Source organism: Notothenia coriiceps, unplaced genomic scaffold (assembly GCF_000735185.1).
Source record: "Notothenia coriiceps isolate Sejong01 unplaced genomic scaffold, NC01 NC01_scaffold00028202, whole genome shotgun sequence".
Classification (NCBI taxonomy): domain Eukaryota; kingdom Metazoa; phylum Chordata; class Actinopteri; order Perciformes; family Nototheniidae; genus Notothenia; species Notothenia coriiceps.
Genome location: NW_011360903.1, coordinates 1 through 10,942, shown reverse-complemented (window position 1 = coordinate 10,942; position 10,942 = coordinate 1). Strand labels below are relative to the sequence as shown.

Here is a 10,942-nt window from a genome sequence, read left to right as displayed (position 1 = left end):
ATAATGTTTGTTACGTGCAAGTTAAGAATTTCTGAAAATCAAGGAAGTTGTCTGATAAAACCAGTAACTACCGTTATAGGGCGTGTCATTCATTGCTTCATATCCCAACAACCAGCTCACCTTACAGCCTTAAGAGCAAATTGATGGAGCTGGCCGACCTTTGGCCTCCATGACTGCCTTGTTCCAGTAGCAGTTGATCAGAAGTGCAAATCACGAGGATCCAGCTAGAGTCAAGCCAGCTAGCCAAGGTTGTTATTGTAGATTTGTGGTTGTTTTGTTAGGAAATATATATTTAATAATGTCTGGATTTGTTGTATGCCGTTCATTTCTTACAACTATTTTACATTATGTTTTTGCAGATGGTGCTGTCAACGGAGATATTCATGCGGTAATACTTTTTTCACAATTTCGCAATCAAATTGTAACATTTCCCAAGTCTTCTCTCATAAGGTTTGTTCATGTGTTTTGTGTTTGCATAAGGAGAGTTTGACATCTTATTCATGCTCACCAAGTACACACTACTTTTCCCAAATCAAACATATTTCTTTGTGCATCAACTATTATTATTATACAACTAAAATGTATTTTATTTTTTTGTATGCAAGTGGTGAAAAATACTTATTTCCCTTGAGTAATGATAGTTCAGTGCTGACCGCAGAGGTTTAAATATCTGGACGATTCACTCCAACTTCCTTTTCCTGTGCTGTCATTGCAAATTGCTGCCTTTTGCATTGTCAGGACTTCCTTTTGGCACTGACTCAATGATAAAACTCAAAGTTGTATTCCCCACAAACTGTAACTTGCAAATTAAAAGCAGGACCAGAACTTCGAGATGATAGAGAAACAAGTAGAATCATTTTTCATATTTCTATATTTGACCTTGATCAAATATCTTCACACTGTATCTCTGCATATCATCAACCCCCTTGTTCTCAGGAAAGCAACGGTCCATCCGATGCCTACGCAGCGATCTCCAGTGCTGACCGGCTGCAGGCTGAACCTGAAAGTCTTCGCAAGTGGAGAGAGGAGCAAAGCGAGCGCCTGCAGTTGCTAGGTAAGCATTTACCAGTGTGTTTTTACAGGATGGTCTACTGCTGTCTACACTGAACAAAATGGGGGGTAAGATTTACTCAGGAAAATCTAGGTAAAGACGTGCAAGTCAATTTAACAGCGTATATTTCAAGTAGCCTTTACTTACAGTTAAGAAGTGTTTGTTACTAAAGGCAATCAAGTCAACTTTACTGTCAAATTTCAGTTTTTGTAAATACATTTTACTTACTATTGCATAGTAGATTTGATTTAAGATTAAATATGCATCTTATTACAAATCTCCAGTAAAAATGTTTGTTTTTTAGTTTGTTTTTACTTGCTATTCTTAACTTTTTTTATTTCATAAATCTGTAGGTAGGTAATATTTAAATGTAATTTATTCTCATTGTAACATCAAATGCAATTTATATTCAATAAAACAGTTTTACACTAAGACTATACAACATATGAAACAGTAGCCACTTTTAAACAACACATTTATTTTTGTTCTGTTGTCAGCTATAAGCCATGATTAAGCTACACTTTACAATGATTTTAACAAATACTGCACATCAGTTAAACTTAACAAAGCAGGCACAGAAACACATTGATATACTGTCACTCAGAGGTCGAATAAGTAGCAGGCCCTTTACTGAAGTATAAATATTAATACCACACTGTAAGAATACTCTACTTCAAGTGAAATTCTGGTAATGAAAATGCTACTTAAGTACAATTTATAATTAGCTAAATTCTGTTTGAGTCTTACACGTAAAAGCACCCTATAGTAAAAAATCAAGAACAAGTACCTCAAAATCCCACAACTAGCTTAGTTGCTAAGCTGAAATACTTACGTTAGCTAACGTGCATTTGATATCAACATTAAGCTGACAAGCTAACAGGCATGTGCAGAGTTAATTAAGTACATAAATATACTTACATGATTCCAAATCCACAAGTATTCACGTTAGACGAGGGTCCATGCTCTCTTCAACTGGAACAGTCTGCTTTTGTTCAAATGTATGTACCGTGCTCAAACTCCTCTGACCGGGGGCGTCGCCCACCTTTACTCACATTTCTTCATTGTCCAGGTACATTTTACTAGCTTTTCAGTTTGTAGGTCAACCCATTACTTTAGTTAACATTTATTAGGTGCTATCATTTAAATGTACTTAAATAGTGCGAATGCTGTTTACAGCATTCGCCCAGTTCTGTTAGTATAAGATAATAAGATGTACTTTGTTGATCCAAAATCGGGAAATTGTGTTATGAAATAAAAAATGTAAAGATTCTAACTTTTTTAATTAATCTTTTAATTTTTGGCACCCCCCATTGATTGATGCGCCCTTAGCATTCGCCTATACTGTCTATGCCAGGGGTCACCAACCTTTTTGTCACCGAGGGCTACTTCAAGGGTACTGAGTAATACGAAGGGCTACTTGTTTGATACAAACTTCCTGAATAACATAATTGCACGGTTCACCTTTAATGATAATATTATTATTAATAATAATCAGAATACATATTAATTTACTGTATGTGGACTGTCTGATCACATGTTAATGTTAATTATTCCTCACAATAATTATTAACAATGATTTACCATTGCTATAGCAACCCCATTGTTTTTTTATGAAAATGTATCTATATTTATGCACATTCTCGCGAGATCTATCAGGGGTCGTTGTAATGCTGCGTTCACACCGGACGCGACTTCGCTCTAATCGCTCGAGTTTCACCGCTGCTGCCAGCTGTGTTTACTCGCATCATTCAAACAAGACGCGCTGGCTCGGGAGCTACAACTACAACAAAATGAACATATTTTACCGTGATTAAATTGTAATACACGTTTCTAAATGATGCCGAAGTAACAACATACTGATACCGTTTAGTAAAAACCATGAATTAATGCTTGACAAGTCTGCAGACAAGACGGCAGGCGAAAAACCTTTTAAAATGCTTGTTTTCTGAATGGAGATTGGGTCGACCAGGCTAAGCTAACGTTGTATATGCTCATTCCACACTCATAACAACGGCCTACAGACATAAATAAACCAGCGACTGTATTCGCCATGACACAGACAGTCTGTGGTTTGTACTTGTTTAACTTTTGTCCAGTTTCTGAAAAGATATGAGGAGCTGTGATCTCTGTTTGCTAACTGCTAACAGCTAACTGCTGATGTTTTCTGGTTGAGCGTCAGTGGCAGGCTGAGATCCTCACCACTGCTGTGTGTGTGTGTTTGTGTGTTTGTGGTGTGGTGGTGTGGTGCATGATCGTAGCTGCTCATGCTAGCTTGTCTCAGCTAAAGGTGTGCAACGGAGATTTGGTGCGTGGAGTTCAACTCTGAACCTATCTGGGGTCAGAGTTCAATTTCACGCACCAAATCTCCATTTCATTTACATACAAAATGTGTGCTTTTAAAATTTTATATTCAATATTGTCATTTTAAAAATAAAAATGTATTCAATAATTGTTTTAGACGGAGCTCCATGGTGACTTGTGCTATTTTTAGAACATGCACGCGGGCGACCAATTTCCCCCCTGCGGGCGACTTTTATATATTTTTTATATATCTGAGACCTATGCTATTGCCTTAAAATAACATGATAGGTGACCTTTAACATATAATCAAAGTAATCACAATCAAGACATTATAATCTCCAAGCAAAGTGCTAAACATTCAAACCTAGCAGTTTGGGCTGTGTGTAAAATTATTATCATTCCTGAGACTTTACTTTTTTATTGACCCTCTCCTCACTGTTTTCCCTCCCCAGATGAAAACTCTATCAAGCAGGAGTCTGAGTGGAAGGAAAAAGCCAAGGTGGAGCTGGAGGAGTGGCACGCCAGGCAGGACGAGCAGCTGGAGAAAACCAAAACCAATAACAGGTACTGGCTTCATAGTGCGTTGACCCAAGGAACAAAGGGAATAAAACGGGCTCATCTTACCATGAATAGAAAGTGATATGGGGAATCCGCAAAATGTTTCTCATAAAAATTATACTTCCTAAACAAGAGCAGCAATCTTGGATTCCGGCATTAAGCCAAACACTAAGGGTTGGCTCAAGAGATGGGTCCACCTTAGCCTAGGGGTTCCAGAAAGATAATGGGCTTCTGTTCCAGTACGCAATGTTTCTAACCTTAGCTGGCCAGAACCCTTTAGGTATCAGCTTGGTTTTCCTCGTATTCATGGGAAATAATGTGAAGGCAAGCCTTCTTCCTTGGAGGCAACCTGAGATGATGCAGTATGTGAGGAAATACAATTTCTATAATGGTGTAGCATTTCGTGAGTTGACCCCACAACAAATTATCTTTACATTGGTCGTACCCCATGTGAGAGAGGGTCCTCGGGGCTGCTTTACATCACTGGGGGAATGGCCTCCTGATATTTTGGTGTAGCACGGTGTTTCAAAAGAAGAATCCAATAACTGTTTCGTGCAAAAGAAAATCATCAGACTATTTTGACGTATTTAGTACCTCATCTTCTTGCAGTTAAATTAATTGCGTTTCTGTCTCAGATTCTCCTCTGCTGTAATTTAGCTGTGTTACCCCATTAATAATAAACTGCTGGCAGACATGGCTCCCTACTCATCTATTAACCGTACGTCTGGGGGAAAAGTTTTACACTTTTTCATATGGACCGTCTTTGTCTATTAACTGTCATTCCAATGTCAAAGAATTAGGACTGCCAACAAAAATAATTTTCATAATTTCTTCTTCATCTATTTCTTCTTTTCCAAACTAATCACTTGGTTTACTTGTCAATGTATAGAACATATTTGACCATTTATACAATTTCAGCCAAATAAAATCCAGAAGTTTTACATATTTTAAAATCAGTAAATTAGTCCTTTTTTTTAAAGCAGCTGTAGCTAGTAACTATTTTAGCACGTTCTGATGATGACTTACATAAGCTATACAGTCTTGAGGATTAAGTTAATTGCCTCAGAAGGTGGAATAGTTATAATTTGATAGTATTACTCTCTAACTTCTGGGATTACTTCGATGTTCAGAGCTGACCGTGTTTGGAGGATCACCAGAGATGTATAATTAAAGATTTCAGGTATCGGACATAATCGGCTGCAGGCCTCTCTGGGCCTTTGAGACCCTCTGACACTGAGACCTTTATGATATGCCTCAGGTGATATTGTGTGGTAACCGATAATGCTTGTGTTTCCATCCTCTTCTCCCTTTTATCGCTGTCTCTCTTCTCTCCTACCTTCTTGCTGCTCTGTCGTTTGGCGGATGTTTGTCCAGGGTTCTGGATGAAGACTTCTACAAGCAGCCCTTCTCTGAGCTCATTGGTTATGTGTATGTTGCTCCAACTAACATCCTTCCTTTACATCCTTTTTGCTTTTGTCCCCCCTCCATTTTCATCGACTCCCAGCATCCTACCACTAAAATCATATCATTTATTAGGCAATTACTTACTTCCCTTTGTTTTGCCTTGGTTTAGTTCCATCTTTTAGTTGTTACATGTTTTAACTACTTCGAATTGTTACACCTGTCATGTAGCTTTTTTTTCTCTTTCTCATGTGCAGTAATAATTTCCACCCGAAATGTCTGCATGTCATTTGTGAGCAGATGCCTGTCAGATTTCAGTAAAACATGACTGCATGCCAATACACGCACTGCTACGCAACTTACTAACATCCATGAACATCAAATGAATTATTTCACAACTGCTTTTAATCCATTAGTCACCTTCATACTGTCTTCCTCCTCCATTTCAGAAAAAAACATTTAGCAAAAACATGAATTTCCAACGATTTAAAACATGCTTACATTAATTGTATTTACTCGTAATGGAAAATGCCTTGTGTTGTACTTAATATCTTTTTATATTCTTTTTTTAATTAAACTTCAATATATTATTCAGTGGGATACATATAGATTTGTTTGAAGCAATTGTGTGTTTATAATTGGACTTCTTCTACAAGTCAAACTTTTTAAGTCTCCAACTTCCTGTATTCCTAGCCTTAGCTACTCACTTATGTAAAAGCTAGAGCTATGTGCAGAATAGGAAAGTGCCAAACTGCATTAAGGTCAAGTTGTATGTCTTTCCTTGGACTTTTAGCTAATTTATAAATTTTGTTATAATCTCCTCTTCCCAAAATACAGGTTTGCTTCCATCATTTCCACTATCTTCCACCTCAAAGTCTCAATAACGCCACTAATCAATACCGGCAACACAACTGCTTCAAACTGACCTGTATTCATGCGTTTGAATGCTAGCTGCTCTGTAGCTGCTGATGTCCGACATGATGAGATGCTAATTTGCCAGACAAGCTATCCAATATGCTGAGCTGTGCAGCCTTTGGTTTTGCTATCAATTTATTTGGAGTGCACATTGGCCTGCCTTGTGGAGTATGCGTTTCTTTCGCCTATCATTGGTACTATCAGCTTTGATTTCCAATGTAGAGGAGAGACTAACCTGTAGCAGCATAGCAGTCAGTTCATCCTATTTTCTTATCAAATTTGGGATACGGCCACCATGATTGAATGATGAAAGGATTATGTTTTGGTAGAGGTCAAAGTCACTGACTGTAAAACACATTTTTGTCCATAACTCTAAAGGATAACATTAGGAAGTTCTGACATTTTTGATACGATGGTTGTAAACTGCAACTAGGCCGGTCGGCATTAGTTAAGAAATGCAAAGCTGAAAGTTAGTTACTGCATAAAAAATAAGTTAACATTAAATTATTTTTGGTTTATTGTTGTGCCAGGCTTATTTCCTTTATTAAATGTCCACGTATTTAAAACGTAATATCGACGTAATCATCCTCATGTTTTTTTTTACTGCCCAGGGTCAAATGCATTTGTCTTGGAAATGAAGAATTTCCTTTGCTTGTTTTCATAGTTGGCAGTGTTTTAATGATCACAAATCAATGCAGTTTTTGCAGAATATTCTGATCTCATCTGTACAGAAGGACACTGAATCCCACCACTTCCTCCTTCTTCATCTTGTTGGTGTGAGACCATGAGGGACTCCAGGGGCCTCCTGTATAGGCATACAGTTGGAAAAAATGGTCTTGAATGAATACCAGAGATTGTATGTACAAATATTATATCGAACACAGCCTTATAAATGAGACCCCAGGCTATAATGTCCTTTGCTGCCTAACTGAGGCACAAATGTGTTTCCTTCTCGCCAAAACCAAAGGTTGCACATTTGGTACATTCCAACAGTTTTGAAAAACAGAAATCACAAAAGAGAGTTGTCGCTTTTGCACGCTTGCTTTTCACATCTGCATTGAACTCATTTTTGCTGTCTTTCATTTCGTCCCCTCTCTCTCTCTTCTATATTCTGACTTGTGAAACTGTTTCTCTTTGTTTTCTTTTCCTATGCACCTTAAAGCACACACATTAACCATCCTTGCTACCGCCTAGACCAGTTAAGTAAAAATATGAAACCCCACAACCTTCAAATACTTTATATTTTCTCAGAGGGGATAGATGCAGTCCTGTGTGTATGTGTGTTAGAAATGTGTATGTTGCACAAATATCCCGTTTACTTTCCCAGCGGTTAGATCCACTGCCTAGTTAGAGGTTTGTTAATAATGTCCCTTCTGTGATGTTGTGGCCCTTTTTAGTCCCCTTTGTGTATTTGTAATTGGTTGTAACGGTGATTGTTCATTGGCTTCTCATCCCCATTTTGCTTTGTGTACTGTGTGTAGTTAGATGTTAGTGCTTGCAGGTTGGGTGGGGGATATACAGAAGTATTACGGCAGTGGAAAATTACAGTTTTTATGGGTTGGTGGTTTGGGATGATTGTTACATTTGTTTAGCCCTAATCTGTGGCTTGCATCTCCAAATGTCTTGTGAAAGTGGCACTGATCCATTTTCAGTTTTTAGTTTTTGTCTTTTACTTATTTTTTTCACTCTTGTGTTTTAATTTCAAGCTCTGGAGTTTATAATGGTTTTTATGTTTATTTGAAAGATGGTTAAAAGCATCAAACTTTTACAAAAAGACAGTAATTGATTTGTTCCACAATTAGAAACATGCAAAGTAAATGCATTCTTTGCCACACCTCCAAATAGCCTGCTTTTCAGCTGCAGTGCAATGCATGGCTAAAGCCCAGCAGTGCTTTTAGTTCTTTTGGACATGGTTAAAAAGTAAAACACTTGCCATTATCGTTCATTTCAAATCAAGGACCAGCATAAAGATGAGCTTACATCCTTATACCTCCGTCGTTCGGAGGAAACAAGTTTATTGTAAATATGTATGCACAAGGCAAGTTAGCGTACAGGTTTGGGAAACTCCACTCCCACAGTTCTTCCAGGAACTGCATTTTTAACCAACCAAAGATGCTTATCAGACCTTACAATTACTTTGGTTGGTTTGTTTTCTTTGGATTTTCCATCAGTGTTTTAAATGTAATTCACTTAACTGTTGTGTTGAGTTAAAACTAAAACTGGTGATTATACTGTTATGTGTAAGCAGTGTTGAGGGCATGTGATGGGTAATGAAAGTGTTTTAGCTTGTTCCTCTTTGTGTAACAGAAAACAAATAGATGTAAATAATGTATGTGTTGTGATTGGACTGTCCTGCTCTGAGTTAGACTCTGCTGAACCATCAAAGTCTCACTGAGCCATAAAACGAGATTGCTTTTGCTCAATTGATTTTAGGAGTGTTTCTCAAATCTTGATGCGAAACATACATTTCAACTTTAAAGGTGAAATATCATGAAAAGCACACTAACTAAATCCCCAAAATGTAATGCTAGAGTCCTGGGTGAGTTTCCTTCCTGAACTCGTGTGTGTCAGTGATCAGCAGAGGACTTCCTAAGAGCCGTACGTGTACTTTTGGTGTATTCAACTTCTTCCTCCACTGATTGTTTTCTATTCCATCTCCTTTTTCTTCTTCCCTGGTGCAGGGCGGCTGAGGAGGCCATGATTTCAGATCTGGATGAGAATAACCCCGGCACAGAGTGGGAGCGGGTGGCTCGCCTCTGCGACTTCAACCCCAAGTCCAGCAAGCAGGCCAAAGACGTGTCCCGCATGCGCTCCGTCCTCATCTCCCTGAAGCAATCCCCGCTGGTCCGCTAGGCAGCCGATCGACTCGGGACGTCATTCCATATCATCCTCTATTATCGCCACACACCCACCAACCCAACGACCACAATCTCTATTCTGAAGACAAGGTGAACTCAACATAGGTTTGCCATGGACAGCTCTCTTCCCCCCTGGAAGTATAGCCAGTGGTCCTATCTACACCTAGCATTTTCTCCATGGTTTTACCCGTGTGAACCTCCTCCACAGACCAATCATAACCGCGTATTCCTCTTCCTTGTTGTTTCACACACAGAGATTAAAGCCTGTTGGTCTGTGGTTTGATGTAACACTGAGTTGGAACACTAAAAGGGAAGGCTTGATGTTTGGGCCTACAGCTACACTACAACAGACTACAATCGGACCCCAAACATTATTAATATCATTCCCATGATGCTGTGCTCTTATAGCTTTACCTGTCATTCCCCTGAATCCCTCTCTGACCTACCAGGGTTGATTGATGTTCAATGGTTGTATTCATCCCAATGTTTCCCATTCTTATTTTTCTTTATCGTATATTTAAGGACCAAACCCTTAAGACAAAACTCAAAATACAGTGTGTGTACTTTCAACTGTGTGTCGAGCTTGCTTGTGGCATATTATGTTAGATTTCCAATCTATGCATTTCCTTTTGAAAAGCCTCTCCCTTCCCAAGTCAGGAACTCCACCCATTACAATAAATATGGCTCGTGTGTGTAAACCTCAAAGGTGGGTATGTGTGTGTATGTACTCTATGCGTGTACATATACAGAAGGCAATATATACAGTATATAAAACATTTATGTCACTGAAGTTTGACAGTTGTTATTATAAAGAGAATTAGATATTAGCCAGCTGTTGTTTAACCATCGTGTGCATTGTCCATTTGATTTCAATATCAGTAAAAAGTGAATAAAAAGTGGTCATTCTTCAACTGGATGTATTATTGTTATTCTGACGACTTAAATTATAGGTATCACAGTGCTTGTGGATCCTGTACATATTAAAGTAAACATACTTTGGCCTGTAGGAGTACTTTAATACATAAATGATTGTACCACAGGGAGTGAACTGAAGCCAACAGGATCACTTACAGTGAGTATAAGTTAAGTATGGAATCAGGTTTGTAGCATTAAGATCAAGCAACACGTTGCTACACATGGGCTTCTTGTATTAAGGATATCAGATCCAAGCTCTCTTCCTATTCATTTCCAATTCCATCTAAAAATATATGTTGAATTAATGGCACAGTTAATTTGTTTTTTTCTATATGGAGCCCTTTTGATAGTTAACTTTATATTTGTCATTTCCTAAAACATTTATTTTCCTCAAACTGTGGATTATTGAGACAGCGTGGTCTCCAGAGGTCTTATTCCTTTTCCCCACTTACTCTGAGGAGAGGGGGAGGGGGGCATGAAGAAAGACCTGCACCAGCTTCATCCACGCTGGGCGTAGCTGTTATCACTGGCTCAGTGTCATTTCATTTGACCAAATGTCTTTACATATACATTTAATAGATTGTATTATTATCCACCTTTTTGTTTTATGTCCTTTTATTTAAAACATTCTTTGAGAGTTCTTCTTCTGGTTCAAATTTCAATACATGTCATTTGTATAATCACTCTTTTGTCTTTATTCTACATGAAAATGTTAGAGTTTCCATTCAAATAATTTTGATTATTCATATCGTCCTCAGGCTAGGAATAGTATGTTGAGTTTCTAATGCTAAATGTATATCATTTTCTCAAAGGATATAGAATGAGACAACACAGTTTTGATCCATTGTGTATGAATGCTTCAGCTCTTCAGACCAACATAGTAAGATGTGAGCATGTTCCTAATTGTGTTGGTATGCAGCCTAGGGCTCTCGACTAAGTTTTT

General features: G+C 38.1%; 1 protein-coding gene across 3 annotated transcripts; it reads left to right on the top strand.

Annotated features, from left to right (window-relative positions):
• The first annotated feature begins 283 nt into the window (after positions 1-283).
• On the top strand, positions 284-9,995 carry LOC104958072 (clathrin light chain A-like). Of its 3 annotated transcripts, XM_010785780.1 has the most exons (6): positions 284-388; positions 937-1,054; positions 3,805-3,916; positions 5,285-5,338; positions 7,389-7,424; positions 8,908-9,995. In XM_010785780.1, exons 1-6 carry the CDS (start codon positions 299-301, stop codon positions 9,077-9,079), a joined length of 582 nt encoding a protein of 193 aa, XP_010784082.1. In that variant the 5' UTR covers positions 284-298; the 3' UTR covers positions 9,080-9,995. The 3 variants fall into 3 exon arrangements, with proteins under 3 accessions (XP_010784082.1, XP_010784083.1, XP_010784084.1); XM_010785781.1 differs by lacking the exon at positions 7,389-7,424; XM_010785782.1 differs by lacking the exons at positions 5,285-5,338; positions 7,389-7,424.
• The last annotated feature ends 947 nt before the right edge of the window (positions 9,996-10,942 follow it).

Bases quoted from the DNA above. Each gene is read 5' to 3' on its own strand.
- LOC104958072 (XM_010785780.1), top strand. From the start codon at position 299: ATGTCTGGATTTGTTGTATGCCGTTCATTTCTTACAACTATTTTACAT. The intron at 389-936 runs GTAATACTTTTT...CCTTGTTCTCAG, and splicing joins TCAACGGAGATATTCATGCG to GAAAGCAACGGTCCATCCGA. The intron at 7,425-8,907 runs GTTAAGTAAAAA...TCCCTGGTGCAG, and splicing joins CCTTGCTACCGCCTAGACCA to GGCGGCTGAGGAGGCCATGA.